The sequence below is a fragment of the Diabrotica undecimpunctata genome, chromosome 10 (assembly GCF_040954645.1).
Source record: "Diabrotica undecimpunctata isolate CICGRU chromosome 10, icDiaUnde3, whole genome shotgun sequence".
Lineage (NCBI taxonomy): Eukaryota > Metazoa > Arthropoda > Insecta > Coleoptera > Chrysomelidae > Diabrotica > Diabrotica undecimpunctata.
The window spans coordinates 53,368,193-53,390,725 of NC_092812.1; the positions used below are offsets into that span (position 1 = coordinate 53,368,193).

At 31.7% G+C, this 22,533-nt stretch overlaps 1 protein-coding gene across 1 annotated transcript in view; it reads right to left on the minus strand.

Moving 5' to 3' along the window:
• nab (NGFI-A-binding protein homolog) overlaps positions 1–17,041 on the minus strand; it is a 70,534-nt gene extending 53,493 nt beyond the window's left edge. Inside the window, exon 1 of the mRNA XM_072546801.1 lies at positions 16,670–17,041. Within this exon, the coding sequence (XP_072402902.1) occupies positions 16,670–16,904 (235 nt within the window). The 5' untranslated portion in view covers positions 16,905–17,041. The remainder of the gene's footprint in view (positions 1–16,669) is intronic.
• Positions 17,042–22,533: the final 5,492 nt, after the last annotated feature.

The following is a 22,533-nucleotide window of genomic DNA, read 5'->3' on the forward strand; positions in this document are numbered from 1 at the left end:
ATTGTGTGTAATGGTAGCCAAAAAAATTGAACGTTTGTGTGTCTGTTTTGTAGGTGGTAAAGTGCAAGTTGTATTTGTTGCAGTGCTGGATATATTTGCCTTACGCTCTGAGGAACAGATAAAGAGTCAGTAATGAGAAGAAAGTTTGACTCTTACACACATCAAATGCCTTTAAAATGGCGATTGCTTTTCCTGTAAAAAACGCTGCAGAATTGAGGGATCCGAATTCTATATTCAGTATTTCCTAGTATAAAGGCCGCTTCATGTCCGATTTCAGTTCTTGATGTATCAGTAAAAATCTTGTTATAGCTAGTGTATTCTGATATCCGTTCTTGATATAAGTTATTAATCATTATGAAATTTATGGCACTCTTTGGATAGATCGTGAGGGAGTATTAGTAGCCCTGGGAGGTATAGCTCTTTATGTAGGACAAGAATGTGTCAGCTGCTCCAGGTCAAAACCATATCTCGTAAAATGTTCTTTAAAGGAATCATTTATCTTATTGAGCATAAACCAAATTTAAAATTAATTCTTTATTTGTCTTTTCAGTTATACCATAAATATACTTTAGAAGACCTTAAAATATTATTGTCAGTACTTTTGATATACAGCATTCGTTTTGATACTATTGCAACACAGTAAGTATTTTCTCTAATATTTACTTATTTTGTCAATAGCGATATCAAATTCTTTTTATAACATACTTTGTATAAAAATGTCGGGTTGATGACTCAGTAAGGCTGGCGGACTTACATTAATATAAGTAGTTAACTAGGTTCATAGTCCCTGACATGATTGTTTTTTTTTTTCTACAAATCTGTCTAAATTTTGGTATTACCTTTTTATGCCCTTCTTATTTGTATAATTTAAGTAAACTCTCTTACTCCATTTAACTTGGAGCTAATGAGCTTGCAATGAAATTTCATTCGTTTAGTAAAATATGTGCTGCTTCTTTCTTTATTTTTGCAGCTTTTTTACGTATTCACATTCATATTTTTGTATTTTTTAATATTTCTATTATAATATTTAATTAATAAATATTATAATTATATAAATATAACTATTGTAATAAATAAATATTTATTTAACATTTTAATATTTCTTAATTAGTAATTTATTGTCATATATATGTCAATCCCATTATTCGAATCCCTTGTCTGTGTCATAGATTGAGGTATTTAACTTTTCTATTATCTTTTCGGCGTGTCCTTGTTTTTCTTTATACATAATATCATTTTATTATAAATTTTCATCTATTTTCTGCTTTATCCTTTTACTTTTTTACAAATGATATAGTAAATCAATATAACAGACTTGATACATATAAAAACTCACTGTTACTCCGTCTACACATTTCTGCAAAAAAGTAAAAGCGAAAAATACTCAAGGCGTAATATAGTGATAAAAAGCAAAATACTATAGCAGCAACTGGATGTAGACACTTTCGTATTAATACAGAAAAAAATCACAAAAATGTAAAATGATCAACCTCTCAGTAGAAAGTGATAAAGGCAGTTGAAATAAATGTTATTATTACAGAATGTAGTAGCACAGTGTTCCCAACCTTGAAGAGTGGGATTATTGTGCTAGGACCATAAAATTATATTAAATTGAAAAAAATTATAGTAGATGAAAAAAAAAATAATTGCCAAATTCAATTTTATCTGATTAAATAATTGATAATGAGTATTAATTTTTGTTTTTATGAAACTATTGAAAGTTTAATTTAAAATCAATAGATTATAGAAAATAATAATGACTCGTGATTGGTTTAAATAAATGCACGTGTAAAATTCGAATTTTAAATGTCTATAGTAGGTTAAAACTTTCTAATTATAACTATTTGAGCTGTTAATGAAGCAGAACAGACTTTTCATTCAGCTTTAAAAATATTAGTAGGATCACGAGATAACTATTGCCTAAAGTCAGCTTCATTTAACCAAGACTCCCGAAAATTTTGTGCTGTTTAATATTGAGGCGAATTTTCTTTTTTCGCAATTTCCAAAATGAACAAAAAAAGACTAGGGCAAACCATGGTTGAATCAGTTCTTTGTTATAGCTCTAAAGTATGGATAAATAATGCAGATCTGAAGATTGTTGACCGTTGAAATGGATTATTTGAGAAGTGCTAGAACATCAAGCCTAGAAAAGAAAACCAACGAATCTATAAGAAATAACATGAATGCTACAGAAACGGTCATTGACAGAATAAAAAGAAGAGGTTTAAAATGGTTTGGACACCTATTGAGAATGCCTGACGAGCGTTGACCCCAAAAACTTCACAGATGGAAGCCCCCTGGAAGAAGAAAAAGAAGTAGACCTCAACGCTCATGGAATGAAGGAATTAGAAGAGCGATGGAATCGAGAGGTTTGGAGGAGGAGCATGCTTTGGACCGGGAGGATTGGCGGAGAAGAACAGGAATATGACGATAGCCATCTCCAAAATGTATTGTATTTACAAGTTGGATCCTGTAATATATATATATATATATATATATATATATATATATATACATATATATATATATATATATATATATATATATATATATATATATATATATATTTATTGATCAATTAAACACGAGATTGTCTATTAACTATAATTTTATTATCTTTAATTGAATCTTAATATACGTATTTTGCAAATAAGTATCAAATTAAAATATACTATTAATATATTTGAGTGTTTACAAGTACACAAGTTTAGCGGTACACAAGTAATATAAATCACTAGTTCACATCACATCATTACAATCGAGATAGATTATTCTCCGAAGATGACACATAAAATTTGCCTATTATAAAAGAAGGAATGAAAAAAAACTTAACATTGTATTAATGTTACGTCTTCACTTGAGCCGCTAATTAAATCCCCAGAGTAGTGATCAAAGAAAAGTCCGGTTCTGTATCTCTTTATATATCCAGCAACTTTTTGTGTGCGTTTTTTGTAGAGTGGAATGCCCACTTCAATTTCGGTAGCGCTATGAAATCGATAATTTAGAGTTTTTCTCGGGCTCGAAAAATTTTTAGGGTAAAAACTAGTCGGCAACGAGTTTGTCGGTCTAGAGAAAAAAAACCATCAGTAAAAAGTTCCCGAGACAGTTTTTCATCCACCGGTTCAGACAATTTCATAGCGGACTGGAGTTTCACAAAGTACAGTCGAGGACAGAAGTTTTATCGGGCTTACAGATTTCATTTTATGCCATGCTTTGCTCTGTACTTTCATTTCTTGTTTGTCTTTACTTTTTTAGATTTTAAAAGGATATAATTCCTATAGAGTGGGTATTAGGACAGCCAGATATACACGGACTCAAATTTATTAAACTCTAGTCCGGTAAATTTAAACAAAGAAGTGATTTTTTTAAATAAATTGCAATAAATGCTATAAAAGTTCTAAGTCGTAATTATATCTAATGCAAAAGTCAAACCTAATTCAGACAAAACTGGTGTATTGTTCTTCCGACAACCAAGCAGATCAGGTTATCGAAGAAACGGTACTCTACATGTATTTTAAACAATGGGTGGTACTACGAGGGTTGTTTGATAAATACATCACTTAACAAAGAATACGTTAATTATTTCCACAAAAACATTTTCTTTTTCAACAGTTTTTTAACGACATTCCACACTATCAATGCCTTCATTGTAGATAGATGTATTTAATACTCGAAATAGATATTTAAACAGAGATTACTTCGGAATTAAAATAAAATCTCTTATTGTCTAACATCGGAGAGGGTCTTAGAGATAATGTAACATTGGATTATCATTTACTCGACAGCCAATGTTCCACTCTACTGTACAGCATAAGAAATACGAAACTAAATTGCTCTAGTAATGAAAATATAAAACATGTAATTTCTAAATTGAATTAAAAAAATCGTTTTATAATCTTTTTTTGCAGTAAGAAGTTATTTACAATAAAATCTCTTAATTCAATTTATGTGCACTGTACATTTTACGCGGAAATGTTTGTTTGCAACAGTTTTACCTTTTTTGCTCAACATTAAAGACAGTTCCATGTTAATTAACAAGGTTATGAAAAGATTTAGATTTTTGAAACATATTTTTACATTATATTTACCTGTAAAATATTTGTTGCAACCAGATTAGTTATTACCCAGAATTTAATGTGTTTTTAATCAGAGAGCTCTGAGAGATTAACATGAGGATAGATATTTATTGAATTCTTTAGCCTTTAGCTTCTTTTTAGGAAATAGCCTTTACTTGGTTTTTGACCATTCAGAGAAACTAAGACCTCACTTTAGCGATACTCAAAAACCGGTTGCAAATTAATGGTACCCCAATAAGTTTGTCATAGTAGTAGTTGTGACTGGGAAAAATTCGATAAGATTGCAAGACTCCGAATCCGAGCGTGAGAGACCATGAGTACATCGAATTTTCATTCTAAGCGATTCTAAACAGACTATATTTGCTTCACGAACAAAAAGTATGAATCCAAAACAGATAAATCTGAACAGATCAAGTTATTTATTATTTATGTATTTAAATTTACAGTTTTCTCAGAATTACTGAAATTAAAAGCTGGTGCATTGGAAATATTTTCTATATTTATCAAAATATTGATCAGTAAGGGCAAACGTAACTGTGGTGTAACAGACTTTATAGATTATAGATTCAGAAATGAGGCAATTTCTTTAGGTAGAGTATACAAGGTGTCCCAAATTGGAATGTTTGCACAGAATACCGAAAAAACTGGAGAAGATAGAAAAAAGGTAGTTACTATAGGACTTATTTTTTCGTTAAAGCAAGGATGACCAATCAAATCATCAATAATTTCTCCCCAGTTTTTGCGAGATACAGGACTAATATTGAAAAATGTCGAAAATGGCAGTGTTATCGATCTTCGTTATTGGAGCTTTTAATAGATATATTCTGGACGGGTTCAGTGGTGTACAAAAATTTTTATAAGGTCTCACTAAAGAAATATAATACCAACTTATACTTTTCTATATGGGACACCCTATATATTTCAACGTTTTTTGTTTACATTTTTAATTTTCTTTCACCTAAAATGACGTACCTACTATTTATATATTTTCAGTCGTTGGAGCTGCTCGGCAAATAAAATGTATATAGTTGACGTCATGTTACAGGGACTTAAAAAATAAAAGACTCGGTAACGAATTTTGACATTTTATTATGAGGATATATTTAAATATATTTGTGAAACATAGTTTGTCTACGGAATCCAGCCAAATAAACTTTAGAGTTGCACAATTCGCAGCAGCAAATATTTATGGAGTTGTCAGTATTAACTTCCAGAGAAAAGATAGCCAAAAAGGAACGTGGAAAATACCAGAAGCCAACGAGCCAATCAAAATTACGTCATCCTCATCTCAAAAAGATAGGCAACAGACATAACTAATGTTAGAACGTATCGCGGGGCGAACTCTGACTCAGATTGGTAACAAAATTGCAGCAGAAAATCGCGGCAGTGACAGAAGAGATGCTCTCCAAATAAAACTTAACAGAAACAGAGAGGAATATACTGCAAAGTAGAAATGAAAACAATAATAACGCAGAGGAAACTGTGGGAAAAGCCAAGATATAAAGAAATGCGGAATGGTGTGATAATGAAAGAACTGTAGAAGAAGAAAAAAGACAAGTTAGACGTAATTATCTTTAGAGAAACAGCAGAAATAGCAGGGAAATTTATAACGAGAATATTTAATATGCCGAAGAAAAACAAGAGAGGCTTTGAAAAAACAAATTCTATAAAAGAATAAAAGAAAGCATACAACCATTGAAACCAAAATTGACGATATGCAAAGACAAGGACAAAGAACTACTAATAGAGAAGAAAAAAATTATAAGGAGATTGCAGGCGTTGGAAGTGAATAAAACGAGACGAGAATTATATTATACGACGGAGCAGCTCATTGAAAATCTGAGTTATGAAGAAGTGGTTCAAATAATTAAGAAACTAAAAAATAATAGAGCGAAATTTCGGCAGAATTATTAAAATATGGAGAATCTGAACACGAGTGAAGAATTCATTAACTAATAATATTATTATGAACCAAGAAACAGGTGCTGGAGGAATGGGCAGTTGGCCTTATACAACCAATATATAAGAAAGGAGATAAGAGGGAATGCCAGAATTATAGGCCAATTACATCGCTACTGCTACTTAAATGTTGTATACAAAATTATTTCTGGAATTATCTATAATAGATCGTTAGAATACTTTAAGAATATAATAGGTGATTAAAATTGCTATTTAAATTATAATGTTGATTACTAAAGTAGCTAAATATAATTGCTAATTCTTTCTTCTGCAAATCATTCGTTATTATTCTACAGTAGTTATCAGAAGAACGTTTTAAGAAGATTTTAATTTTTAATATCTTGAAATGACAATATTGTATTCCAGAGAGTTCACGATTTGAAATATTTGTAATTAATGTAATAAAAATAATGAAGGCACTAAACAGTGTCTTAAACTTTTAATAAGCATTTCTGGATTTTTGCTGCGGGTGGTCTTGGGATATATAACTTGCATAATTTGCAATTTAAATATTACCAAACGGTGAAATATTAGCAACCTTCATATCTGACACTCGATTTTTCACTCATTTTTTTTTTTTTTTAATTAAGTTAAAGCTTATCTCAAAATAACTAGGACATCGCATTACTATTTAATACTATTGTTTTAAAATCGATGGCAATGTATGTAATCATGGAATATTCATCCTGACAATTGTAATGGAATGAAAATACATGCAAAACTAGTAAGAAGCAAGTGTTTCAAAATAAATATTCCAGAATTAAAATTTTTACTTTAAGTATTAAAAATTATTTTGTGATTATTACATTAAGTGCCAACGTAGATCTCCAAAGAAATCACATAATTCCAGCAGTTCGAGCATTACCTATTAATATGGATGAAATTTGGTTGCAGCAAGACGGCTGTCCAGCTCACAATGCACGAGAGGCGTTACATTACGTTTCTAGATCGAGTTATTAGTACAAATGGCACCATAAAAATGGCACCTCGCTCTTCTGATTTTGCACCTTTGAACTTTTTCGTATGGGGTTATGTGAAGTAACAAATTTACTGACATGAGCATGAACGTGCCGGAAATTTAGACAAATTATGTCAAAAAATCCTTCAGGCCTTTCAAAGCATAACACCCGAAATGTTGTCGAATACCCAAAGGCAATTATACAACAGATTGGGCTACTGCTTGGCTAAACGTAGTGGACTTTTTGAAAATTTAATTTAGGAATTTATTATGTTATTTTTATGAATTGAGATTAAAGAAACTGTTGATTTAATCTAAAATTTAAACCTGCTTCTAAATCTTGTAATCACATCGTTGAAATATTTCCCCAGACCATCTAAAAAATAAAATTTCTTTCGGCAGCAATGTACAGACAAGACTGCCCATAGTGCTTACGGGTCTATCACAGATATGTGGTTACATGTTATTCTCTTGGACATACAAGTCTATATAATATTTTTTCTCAGTTAGTTACGTTGTCTTAATGACCTATAGTAAGATAATTTTTTCCATATCTGTATACAGCTAACGCAGTTATAACTATAATTGATTATGAAATAAACAAAACCAGAATTTGCTGAGTCTAATATATATTATAATATGCATAATACATATACAGTGTGGCGCACCGAAAACGAAACAGAGGCATTTACTGGCAGATGATTCCTTTTTTGAAAAAACGCTCGGACCCGTCGATTTTGTTTTCGAGGGGGACACAAAATTGGCATAAAATCACTTTAACATTTGCAGCTCCTTAAGCGGGGGTGGCATCATCCCTAAAATCTTAAATGAAAAGGGGGGTCGAATGATCCATTATTTGAAAGGTCTTTCAACTCCCTTTATAATGATGTAAAATTCATGTATTCAATTCAGTAGTTTTGGAGATTTATTGATTTAAAGTTTAAAGTAGACTTTAATAGGTACATCAAATTAGTTTGTACTTCTTTCAGAAGAAATTTGAGTAAAAGCATTTTCTTGATAAGTAAATGCTTTTATTTACTATGCCCATGGTTTATTAATAATAAAAATAGCAATTGAAGTGTCCTTTGTGACAAAAAAAGTTATTTCTTGAAGAAAGATAAGTAGAGAATGCCACGTACTTATTTTAAATAGTAAATAGTACATTAGTTTGCGATTGATTTGACCAATCTTTGTTGTTAAAATATCATTTATTGCTTTATACATAAATTAACCATGGTATATTCCACGGCAGAAAGGGTTGAAATTATTGAAATATCTCTCGGAAATAATCAGTGCGCTAATAGAACAGCACAAATTTTTAATGTGCGACATGAGAACAATAATGTGCACCGAAAATATGTTCTAGAACTTGTAGCTAAATTTCGGGAAACTGGATCAGTCGCCAATAAAAAACGTAATATTGAAAATCCTATAAGGAACGAAGCAACAGAAGTGGGGGTTTTAGTGCAAGTTATTGTAGATCCTACATTAAGTACCCGCAAATTGCAAATTTCGTGTGGTGTTAGTCGACGTACTATCCAACGGATTCTAAAGGCTCATAATTTTCATCCGTATAAAATTCACCTTGTACAAGAACTTAATGAAGACGATTTTGATAAGCGATTAGAATTTTGTGAAGTTATGAGTGAACGAATTACAAACGATGAACAATTTTTATTTAACATTTGCTTTTCCGAAGAATGTTCCTTTTTTTTAAAGGGCGAAGTAAATCGTCATAATTGTCGATATTGGTCGGACTCTAATCCCAGAATTTACCATGAGGTACACACACAGCAGCCACAAAAATTAAATGTTTGGGCTGGCATTTTTGGCGATCATTTGGTTGGTCCTTTTTTCTTACCTGGAAATTTGACTGGTAAAATGTATTTGGAATTACTGCAAAATGCCATAGATCCTGCGCTAACAGATATAATTGAAAATCAGAATGATGGTCGATACGTTGAGAATATGTTGATGTTCCAACAGGATGGTGCCCCACCACATTACGCATTAAGAGTTCGGCATTATTTAGATCAGACCTTTCCAGGTCAATGGATTGGTAGAAGAGGTGCCGTTGAATGGCCCCCAAGATCGCCAGATTTATCACCTTTGGATTTCTTTTTGTGGGGTTACTTAAAAAGCAAAATCTATGCTACTCAGCCAACATCCTTAGAAGATTTACGACAAAGAATTGTGAATGAGTGCCATCAAATTACTCCTCAAATATTGCAAAATGTCCGGCAACGTTTTCAGCAAAATCTTTATTATTGCATGGAAAGTAATGGTGGTCATTTTCAACATTTACTCGGCTGACAGGTCAGTTCATTCTTTATTTTTAACAACTTTGCTGCTATGTATTGATCTCCTCTTACGATGATGTATTTAAACTTTAAATCAATAAATTTCCAAAACTACTGAATTGAAGTACATGAATTTTACATCATTGTAAAGGGAGTTGAAAGACATTTTAAATGATGGATCATTCGACCCCCCTTTCCATTTAAGATTTTAGGGATGGTGCCACCCCCGCTTAGGGGGCTGCAAATGTTAATGTGATTTTATGCCAATTTTGTTTCCCCCTCGAAAACAAAATCGACGGGTCCGAGCGTTTTTTCAAAAAAGGAATCATCTGCCAGTAAATGCATCTGTTTCGTTTTCGGTGCGCCACCCTGTATATATATATATATATATATATATATATATATATATATATATATATATATATATATATACTTTTTCATCGGACTGCCCTGTAAATATGAATATGAAGTTGTTTGTGCAAAATTGTATGTACAGGAACCGGATATACGAACGGAGCTCAACAAACAATCCACCTGAATAACATATCTAATTTTTATGAAGACAAAAAAGGTGGGCATTGTTAGGACCTCAGTTATTATGAATTATACAGGGAACTAAAATTGTCTCGGCTGTTTTGCCTTTGAACGTAGTATATACGTATAAGAAGTCACGTAAAAAGATCATTTTTGTTGGAATATAACAAAACCAATTTGAACTGTATAAAAGTTTAAGATTCTAACGAATCATTTTGTAATATTTTTAAGAGGATTGAGTGCAATATGAAATATAAGAATAATTATAATTATTTTTATTTAAATACGTTATTCACTGGTTTTTGCTACAATTTTCTATTTTTACTGGGAATAAGCCACAATTTTACTTAGAAATAAGTTTTATTTGTTCTCAAAAACATTTTTTTTTTGTTACTTGGTAAAAGGAATTCTTCTAATAATTTAATTTTATCTGAGTCATTTTAAAATGACAATTCAGACATATGGACGGCGTTATGCATCACTAGACCAAGCGCCATTTTCTCAAATTGTGGATTATGGCGCTTTCTGGTGGGAAATAGCATAAACTATCCACAGAATAAATCTCATTAGTCTGTTAGTAACGGTTAACCAGATATATTTAAAAAGACCAAGTGCCTTTCTTCTTATTCTGTATTTTGAATTTTGCATAATTAGACCAAGCGACTAATTTTCTGTATTAGTTTTGCATCAGTAGACCAAGCGCCTCTTGCGAGCGTTTTAATGATTGTAAATCGAATATTTGGCAACATACGTACATAAACGTTGTTGACAATAACTTGTTGAGGCGTTTAGGTTAAGAAGTAGTGTCAGTTATTGCTTAAAGTTTTCTATAAAATTAAGAGAGCTATAATTTGTTCAAATATTTCCGTTCCAATAAAGCGTAAAAGAACAAAAACCAGTAACAAAAGAAATACTACAAGGATATACACAATATCGGCTGTGACAGTGTATAAACCTTTCTTTTTACAGACCTTGAGAATATCAAGTTGCAAAGTCAATGCAGCATTGAAAGCTATGAAACGTCCAATGTGTGTTCGAGATTGTCGTGGTCAAAGTGGAGGTCATAATAAAATTAACGATAATCGTGTACAAAAAGTAATTGAGCACATAACGAAATTCCCCCTAAGTATAAGTCACATTACAGAAGAGCTAATACAGAAAGAGAATACCTAACAGAAGAAACAACATTGAGTAAAATGTATGAATTATATATTGAAGAAGCAGACAATGATCCTGTTACATTTTCGTTTTACAAAAAAATATTTTTAACACGATTTAATCTTCAAAGAAAAAAGTTGAAAAAAGATACTTGTAGTAGATGTGATTGTTCGAATTAGAAATTAAAAATTGCGCAGATAACTAAAAATGAAGCAAGTTAAAGGAAGAAAAAAATGTGCACTTAGAAGCTAAAAATGCACAATCTAGAAGAAAGTGTTCAACCAGAAGTGGAAACTTTTATTTTGATTTAGAAAAATTCTAACAAATATTGTATATTATAAGCGTCAATTATGTATTTACAACCTTGGTATCCATAGCGGTAAGGATAACAAAGGTCATTGTTATGTTTGGATAGAAGGTGAAGCTGGTCGAGGAGCCCAGGAAGTAGACAGTTGTCTTAAGAAACACATTGAACATCTTGTACCGGCCAAAACCGCAACATCAAAATAGTTTTGAGTTTGAAAACGATTTTGGAAACTCATCCTACCATTGAAAAAATTACATTACGCTATCTCTTTCCTGGTCATAGTTTTTTACTCAATGATAGTGATTTTGGAGATATTGAAAATGCCCTAAAATTTCAACAACGTTTATATACCGTTGATGATTACCTAAACGGGATGAAGAAATCCCGTAAAAAGAAGCCACTAGTAGTTCACAGAATGAAAAAAGAAGAATTCGTTGGAACAAATAAGTTGGAAACTATGATTACAAACCCTAAATCAGACATAGAAAACAGTAAGGTAAGCTGGCTTAAAACAAGAGAAATTGAAATAAGAAAGGATAAACCACTGAATATTTTTATGAAAACTGATTTTAACACTAGTGAAGTTGAAGTAGATCTTCACAAGAAACTTCAAAAAGGACGGCCCGTTGTAATGCAATACCTAAGTAACCGCTTAATTCCTCTTTGGCCCACAGGCAAGCCACTTTCTGTGCCTAAGCTTAACGACTTAAGATCTTTAATGCACCTAATACCAAATAAAGCAAAACTTCTGTATCGCTCCCTTTTCAGTAACAATACAGTAGAAGATGACATTGACGGATTTGATGGAGACTTAGACTTTGACATAAGAGATGAGTAATATTTATTTACTATTTTCATAATATTCAGAAAATTGTACCTACTGTTAACACTGAGTTTAAATTTTTTTTTTATATTTTTGATTAATTTATTATTAAGTTATTAGGACATAAAGGAATTGTTAATGAGATTTTTAAATGTTGTTAAAATGGAGCTAGCACTTCTTTTATTGGACCAAAACCTTTCTGCCGTATGTCGAAAATTTACTTTGTGGAAGATTTCCGAAAATGAGAACAAAACTCAGATCATGTCTCTAACAAATGGGAATATCTGGAAATATTTGAGCGGAGACTTTTTAGAACCTGCATCGCTAATGAAGAGTTTTGTTATGATCATTAAATATGATACAAAATATTAACAAACAAATAAATTTTACATAGAGTTATCCCAGGAAGCACCTCAAACATACTGACAATATGATTTAAGGTATTACATTTTAAAATGTGTATTGACCTGTGCAAATGTTAGATAAGTGATGTATAGAAAAGAATTAGTTCGGTTTGTTTTCAATGTAACAAAAAAAAGATAATCTGCTAAATTTAAGTTGGTATTTTCAAATCGGCTTCGAACATGGAAGTCCAAAAGTCAAATAAATAATTTGCTATACAATTCACTTGTTATAAAGACTGTATTTGAAAAAATCGAAGATTATAAAATCAAAAAGTTTTAGTACGATCTTTTTTTATAAGAATTTTGATTCTCTTTGGTATCTGCAATTTTTAAGTAAATTAACAATAATGATAAAACTTTTCTTCAGTGATTGCTGCGCATGCACAATGTTCTTCGATTTCCTTCGAGATCATTATTAAAAGTTAATTGGGTGGCTCAGTAGTACCATTTCACCCTGATATTTATTTTTACAATTTAATTGAAAACTTTGAAACTCGTAAATAAAGGTCTACCGTTCTACCATAACTAATCCTAGTTAATATTATGTGAAATTATATGGCACTTGACAGGTCAACTTTTTATTTCCAGTGTGAATTTGTATTAAGTATCTGTCGGATCCATCACTATTTGATACAATAAAATGTGAGAACACTACAGATATCGATTTGTTAAAAACGAACCAGTTAGATCTATTTACGGTATTATTTTTTGTTCTATCGACGGCAATGTCCACAGCCAATGATAATATTCTCGTGAGATTATTCCGCATTTGTCTTTGCTACATGTTATAAGAGAAAACCAGGAAATTCAACCGTGAAAGTCTATATACAGAGGTAGCAAAATACGAAAGAAATAACAAACATTTAAATTTTATGTCCGTTAAGAAATTTATTTTGGCTCTTGTTGTTTTTAATATATTTGCCTAAGTTGTTATTTGTTCTGAAAGCTGGTGTTATTCCTTTCTTTTTTATGTTTTTGGCTATTTTTGTTGATATTTACATAATAAAAAGCACTTACACAGTGGTGTATACAAACTTAAATATGGCGACTGCCCAAAAACTTACATCGGTCAAACTGGTAGAAATTTTAATAAACGAATAGCAAAACATTAAAGGGATTTCAATAATAGAAAAACAGATTCTACATACGCAGTTCACCTTCACCTTCACCTAGATCATAATCATTCTTCTAATGACGAATTTAAAATTCTTCACATTCAAAATAAAGGCCTTCAGCTATCTTTGTTAGAATCTATAGAAATTAACAAATTAAAAAACACAAATATAATTCTGAATGACCAACTTGAGACAAACAGTTCTTCCCTCCTCAACCTATTTCATTAAAGACTATAAAGTGTAAACGCATGCCAAAAATAAATCACTTGAGAAAGGCATTCAGCCGAAACAGCTGTAGTAATAAGAGTTTATAATAAATTTTGTGGAAGTTTTTGAAAACAAAGTTTTCAGTGTTTTATTATTACATAAAATGAATTTCCATTAAACAACGGTCGAATCCATCAATTATTTTTAAAGAAATGCTTCCTAATACTCTTCCACCAGAACCCATTCTAACACGATGGGGAACATAGTTGGAAGCCGCTTTTTTCTATTCAGACTATTTCGTAAATTTAAAAAATATAATTCTCTTTAACGGATGAAAATTCCCAATTTCTGCTAGATGATAAACAAATTTTAAAAAACAACGTTCTTCAGTAGCAACTTTTATCCATTAAATCAAATTTTAGTTTGTTTAAAAAAACTTTTACTTAATTAGAATCATCAAAGTTGTCCTTGGTAGAAAGCATAGCCTTAATAAAAGAAATTAGATCAGCTTGTCAAAATGTTAAAGGTGACTTTGGAAAGATTTTTTCAAAAATTTGAAACAATAATTCAAAAAGCAATGGTTTTCAGAAACTCACAGAGGTAGCTTACGTTCTTGTTGGTAGTTTTTGCCAAGAAATAGATATAGAACCAAATATTTTTGTGAATTTAAAATATGCTCCCATTATATCCGTTCATATGGAAAGAAGTTTCTCAATTTACAAATATATGTTCAAAGATAGAAGCCTATGAACAATTTTGAAAAACATTTGGTCATTTATTGTTTCCATAATTGTAAGGAATACTATTTGACTTTTTTAATACTTTCATTACAATTACTTAATTAGTACATTACAATTTCCTACTTAATTTTAATTTATTTTTATTATTTTCTAATTATTAAAATAAACATTATTTAATATACCATTATTAAATATATGTTTCCATTGACAGTATGCATATTTACAAAAAAAATGCATATTTTCTAAAAGAAATGCATATTTTTGGGTAAATTAGTGCATATTTATGCGCATATTTATCACTTTTTTGCATATTTGCCCGTCTAGTTATTATCATATAGTTAGTCTTTATTATATTCCCTTTATTATATTCCTCTTTATTATATATATTATATAGTTTCTGAACCCAAACTGACTATCTTCTATTCCTTCTTCCAGTTTTTTATTTACACGACTACGTATTTTTTCAAAAATAATTTGTGAACATGTCTTATTAACGATATTGTTATGTATTCAATGCAATCTTTAGCGTTTTTATTTTTAGGGATAGCGCAAAAATGAACTAATAATTCCGAATTAAAGTTCTCCCGGGACTTTAATGGAGACATAATGCCGTTATGATGCAGACAGACAAAATTAAGCTAATAAAGTATTTTATGACAGTCAACAAATTACTTGACTGTGGATCAAATGCTAGATATTATACTGGAACTATCACATAATTAAACAAAAGAGCTTAGTACCAATCTTTAGAAAGACTTGGATCGCAATAAAATGTCTAAATTAATGAGACGTTACGAATAATCAAACAAATGCATCACAATGATGAAATTATTATATATAAAGTATATTGTAATATATAAAAAACCATGAGAAAACTTTAATATATAACAGATAAATATCTTTGTATAAAAAAGATGCATGTTGTAGCGCACATTATACAATAATAACCCATGGGAGCATATATAATAAATTACACATGAATAAAAATTAGAATTGTTTATAACAGTTGGAATTTTGCAGATTTATATTTTTTTAATGCAAATCGAAACAAATATGCAAAAGAGATTAACGAAATAGCCCAAATATTGATTAATTAGGTAATAAAGTTAATTTAAAAGTAAAAAGAGACAGCAAAGAATTGGTACTGTCAACAAGTAATCTCTACAATAAACAAGAAAGATTCATAACAAAAGGAAAAAGTCAATTGTGTGGCTTAGTATTGTTAAATAGATAAGAAATATATAACAACAAATATAGTAACAAAAATCTCCTATTTAAAATCTTTAGAACCGTTAATAGTGTACTGTCTAAGTTCAACTAACAACGAACTGATCGATCACAATCTAATTTTGTGCGAAAAAATGTTTAAAATATTTGAAATAAGTTGGAACTGGAGTAAGATATATAAAGAGAGAATTGTTCTCTAAGAGAGAACTAAAATCGACAAATAATATTGAATGATAATATAAAGTATTGAGTCATGACCCCAACTAATTAAATGAAATATAAATTTAAAAAGGGGGTGGGAAATAAATCAAAATAATCCGTAACATACCAGTTGATCTAAAAAATACAAACTACTAAAAAACACTATTATTAGTGCAGATACAAAATCAATAGGCAAATAATACAAAATATAATAGGAAAATATTTTAAAAAATGCAACTATATTCATATGCAAAATGGGAGAAATTATAGGGAGAGCTAGGGAATATGGATACTTTTATAAATATTTTAAAAATACTTGGGTATGTATTTGTACAATCATAATATTGTACAATTAATATATAATTAATTTACTAAATCGTCTCTAGATTTTGAGTATTCTTTTTAAATATCTCAAATTTGTTTAAAAGAATCAAATCTATTTATTTTTTAAATTTTTACTCATTAAACCGCGTCTTCAGAGATGAAGAAACTAGTAAACTATCGGTCATAGAATTGGTAAGTCACATTGTTGTTTATTTTTTTTTTTATTTTACTATTTCTACATTTACATGAATTTCAAAAGTTATTGTTGTTCAATGGAATTGTTCAAGTGTTAATGAAAAATCGAGTCAGTTATGTATTATAAATAAAATGACTAACTTGTATTATTATTGTTTTTGCTCATAACTTTCCTGGGAACATTGGGAGAAAGAGAATTTCTCTGAAGAAGGATCTGCGAACCAGGCGTAACGCACACTTTTGGCGAGTGTGTTCTAGCACTTGAACTACCACTAGCACAGTTTCCCAACACTACCGGAACATTTGAACTACCCGAAGTGCTCGAACTAGGCGCGGGAACGGTGCCGTTCTCTTCGCTACTCGACAGTCCATCCATTTTCAATAGTTGAAATTTTCAGTAACGTAACATAAGGAAAATGATAATGTTCTTTTCGGTTTTCACCGTTTTCAGTTACAGTATGAAACTGACGGACCGTTGAAACTTGAACTGCACCAAAAGACGATTTTATTTTGTTTTACTCCCCACTTTTGCGCGCTCTCATCCCCTCTACTTGCGGAAGCCCCGAGATCCTGACTGAGGGCTTTCGCCGACCGCGGCAGCGGACTTCATCCTTTGATCCTTACTCTAATATTCTTATATCCTTGCACTCAGTTTAGGCGTACATACTACTCGCCCCCAGCACTGGTGCATACGCTCTATCCCTTTTTCGGTAACTGCAATTGTTTTTCTAAGTACGTAGCACCCTTTTTTATAATTTTCGGTTGCGACTTTCAATCTATTTACATTTCTTCAAATAAATTAACGCTAATAGAGGGCAAATAATGGCAAGGGTCATTTTAGTGAATTATTTATTCAAATATTATGCACTAAAATTGTAATTTAAACAAAAAAAGAAAATGTATTTTTAATTTTTATAGAAGAATACGTGTAAATATACAAATCGTAACACAAACTATATACCTGGATGGAAAATTTTAAAATTTAATTGTTATTCACATCTTATAGCCCAGTTTTATTAGCCAAAATTAATAGACCAGTTAAAACAAAGTAAAGTCTGACTTTTATTGGTGACAGTTTCAGTTTATTTAATTTTTCGAAACGAGTTGTCTTAATTGTGTTAAAATGGATAAAAAAGATGATTCCATGGTTATGTGTGAGTATTTTTCGAACAAATTATGTGAGGAAAGTGCTCAATTTACATATACAGAGGCTTGTGCTGTTGCTTTAAAGAAAAGCAGCCGTTCCTATTATTTATAGATTATCTGTCGGGGTAATATTGTGAATGCTACTGTGGAACATATTATTGATAATTTATTTAAGAAATATTTTGGGAAGTTGGAAACTAAGGTTGATTCTTCTATTAAAGATTAAATTGCTTCTCTGCGTGATTCTTTCTGTTGTGTTCATTCAGAGAAATTGAACACTATTAAAAGTAAGTATAATTCTTTAGGTGATGATTATTATGTCAAGAGTAATATCCAGCCAATCCATATGTTTACTAATTTCCCTCTTGTTAAAGACAGAACCAATGATGCCACTGGTGGAATAACAACTAACCATAATAATAACATGGTCAAAACTGGAGGTAAAGGTCTACCAAGCGTAAATGTACAGAAAGACAATCTGAAGGGTTCTGCTACTAATGCTATTCATACAGCTACTGCTGGAAATAATATCATTACACCAAATCCTTTCATTTCAATTACAGCTGGGCAATGCTACACCTGCTGCTTCCATGTCTTGTAATTTATCTAATACTGGATATGTTAGCAACATAAACACTAATTTCAGCTTCAAAAGAAATTCGTCTAAATTAAATAATGGACAAGCAAACATGGTTGGTTTCTATACCAATACTGATTTTATTAGAGTAGAAAGAATGATATTTTTGCATGTTAATAATGTTTCTCCATGTGTTATAATAATCTTAAGTTCATGATATTCTGGTAGAGCAACTGACTTCCAATGATTATTACAGTTCTTTCATAGTTGCGGTTCGTGAGAGCAACTTTGATACTGTGTTGAATACACCATCTTCGCCAAGCATGGTTACGGTTATGAAGTTTATTAACAATCCTCCACGTAGGTTTAAAAGCAATAAGAGATCTGTTGAATATATTATAAACATAATTTTTTTATGAAATCATATAAGTAGCTTTATGTATATTAGTAACATGTTAGGGACTTAGGACAAAATTGAACTATTTTACAATAATGCTTCTTGTAATGGATATGATGTAATCATGTTGGTCAAGCCTTGGCACTGCCAGGAAATTGTTAATGCTAAACTGGCTTGTATGGTTATTCCATATTTAGGAAACATAGAGGCTCTATTGCTACTGGCAAAACACGTGGTGGTTGCACAAACCGGCATATCTATGTTTCGTGGACATTAAGAAGACATTTGACCGGGTCAAATTAAAGCACGTTATCCACTTATTGTATGCAAGGGAGATACCTCTAGGAATAATCAAAACGTTCGAAAATATTTACCAAAACAACACAATAAAAGTAAAAGTGGAAGAAGAACTAACCGACCCTATTGAAGCTGGCAATGGAATAAGACAGGGAGATTCCCTGAGTCCTGTATTGTTCAACCTGATAAAAAAATATTAAAAAGTAAAAACGATACCAAATGGGAGAAAAAAAAAACAATTTAACATAACCGCCAGAAAATTTAACATGTTAATTTTCCCAAAAAAGACAAAATGCATGGTTACAACCGCAAATTTACTAAGATGTAAATTGGAGCTGGAAGGTCAGATAATAGAATAAATGATGGATTTTAAATATCTAGGCATCACATTATCTAGCTGCGGAAAGCTCGAAACTGAAGTGGAAGCTCAAGTGAATAGAGTAAACAGACCCGCAGGCTGCCTGAATGAAAAAATATGGAGAAATAAAAATATCGGGAAAGAAATGAAAGGCTGAATTTAAAAAACAGTCATCAGACCAATAATGACATACGTGACAGAAACACGACCTGTCACGGAGAGGACAAAAACGATGTTAGGAACAGCAGAGATGAAAACACTTTTCATCTCTGCTGTTCACAGCAGAGAAGACAAATTGATGGCAAGATACTATGGGACAGAGCTAGAAGTACAGATATACAACGTAGATGCAAGGTGGAGAACATCAAGAACTGGGCAAGACAGAGAAGAGTAGAATGGAGCCATCATATAAGCCGAATGACAACAAATAGAGTAGTAAAGACGGCAAGAGACGGTTCCCCAATAGGAAGAAGAAGAAGAAGAAGAAATGTATTGGCAGTGTTTAAATTCCACCGAGTTCGAGATCTGAAGTATATGAGGCTCATAGCTTAGCTTTAGAATATGTCTGTAGCATTTTTCCTGGCAATAACATATACTATGTTGCTGACTATAATCTTTCTGGCATTTCCTTGACTAAAGAGATCGATGGTTTGGTCGCTAAGATAATTGCTTCAGTTGTTAAGATTTCAGCATAAAGTTGAATACTACCAGTATTTGATACGAAGGGAAAACAAAATATTGGAGGGGACCACAAAAGATCATAGTGAATATAAAAAGATGCATTCAAAACAAAAATACAACAACCAATGAGTCGGAATACAAAAAGCATGAGAGTAATCGAATCAAAAACATTAAGTGGATGACAGAAGTTATCGTAAAATTAATGGAACATCGTATAATCAAAAGAGGTATAATATAGGTTTTTTTTTCTTCTTTCATTGTCTTCTTCATTAGCTAGGGTTGGCTACAATGTTTTTTGGCGAATGCTTGTTTATCTTGTGCCGTTCCTACAGGATATAAAATAGCTGGGTCTTAGTGAATACAGAGCTCAGAGCTTTGATACCGTAGGTATCTGGAAGTGTGTGAAAATTACAAGATATGAGGAATACAAACAAAAGAATAACATGAAACAATAATTAAAATGTTCGACATACTTATTAATTATTTAAATATTCATGTACCAATAAAACAAATTACGTATTAAGAAATCCTATAAATCTAACTGCAGGAGAGTAAAATAATATAATAGCTTTAGAAAAAGACACATGCACATTATTATTAAATCGTGTATTAATGTTGTGAACTTCATTAAATTTGGAAGACATTCCCCAAAATACTATCCTATATCTCAAGACACTGTCTGAGCACGAAGCTACATAATAAGCTTATCCCCAAATAGTATATTTCGAAGAATTAGAAACAATTACACGCTTAGTTCATACTTAAAATTAATCCTTTACAGTGTTTCTTCCAGTAGAGACATTCATCATAACACAAACCCAAAGTATTTTTAAATATTTTACGACTTTAATTCGTTTCATATTAATTTTTAGGTCAACAGCCAACAACTGTTTTTGTCTGGTATGGATGTGAATAACATGCGTTTTTCGGCTTTAAGATATAAATAATTAGTAGAAAAGCACTAAAAATACGTAAAAACCGTTACATTGATTTTTCAGTGAAGGGTTTGAATTATCAGATATACACACAACCAAACTTAACGGAATCACCATGTATTTCAAACCAATATTTATTTCTTTTGAAAAAAGCACAACACAAATACACATAACACAGCCCAGTACGGTATAGATTATTTGCTTTAGTTGTAAATTAAACGAAAACGGATATGCAAAGGGGAAAGATTATTGGTCTTGTAGAGCAAGGAATGTCTCAGAAGGGACATAACTGGCGTGGTAGGCGTAACACAGGCCGTTGTGTTAAAAACCTATGCTAGGTATCAGGAGTTAGGATACGCTCTAGAATAGACAAAGGTAAAGTCGTCAAAAGATAACAACGGCGTGCCACAATCCGTTTTATTGTCCAAGAAGCCAGAAGAGACTTAACACTTTCTCACCCGCAACTCCAAAAGCAGCTTTTGGATGGTACAGCTGTAAGTGTTTCACTTGAAACGATAAAAAGAAGACTTCGTGCCCAAAGACTATACAGCAGTAAACAGTTACGGGTTCAAGAGTTAACCAGGCAGCATAAGATTGATCGCCTAAATTGGTGTCTTCAATACTAAAACTGGAACATTGGAAATTGGCAAAATGTGCTATTTTCAGACGAAACCAGGATTTGTGTAAAATCATATATCCGATGAATTCGTGTGCTTAAAGGGATGTATGGGATGTAAGGGATAGTGATACCCAAGGTATAGCCTCTCCGATCCAAATGTCAACCTCACTTGCCCGTGTATTCGTCTTGATCCTGACTATTCGGTGCATCCTGCCAGATAACAAATGAGGCTCTGATGTCCGAAAGATTGCCGGTATAAGCAATCCCCCACTTACTGGCCAACGGCTTCGGGCATTTGAGCTGGTAAGTGGCAGGGCACTCCTTTGTCCTTCTTCTTCTTCTTCTTAGCCGTCTGTCATCCATGTTTGGACATAGGCCTCTCCGAACTCCTTCCATCGGTCTCTATCCTGAGCAACATATTTCCAATTTGTTCCGGCTATTCTTTTAATGTCATCAACCCATCTCATCTGTGGTCTTTTTCTTGATCGTTTACTTTCGTAAGGTCTCCAATGTTGTATTGTAGTATTCCAACGTCCTAGGGTTGGGAAACTGGCCCTAAAGGCAAAAGATCAGTAGGAAGACGCCAGAACTCGTGGCTGAAAGACCTGAAAGAACCTTCGAAAGGAGACGGCGCCATGAGAAGAAAAGAATGATCAAAGAAAGATATCGAAATAGTATTACTGCAGTGAAAACACAACCTGGAGCAGGTATAGCATCTAACCATAATCTCTTAGTAGCACATATGAAATTTAAAATGAAAAGAATAGAGAAGACAGTAAAAGAAGAAAGAACTGATATAAATGTACTAAGACGGAAAGACAAAATAATCAATGAAGAAGTACTAAGAAGAATAGAGAACAGCAGGGAGATACTGGATTCCATCAAAATAAGAAAACTACAATATCTCGGTCATATAACACGTAGTGACATATATGAATTCCTAAAACTAATAATGCAGGAAAAGATTCAAGAAAAGCGCAGTATAGGTAGAAGAA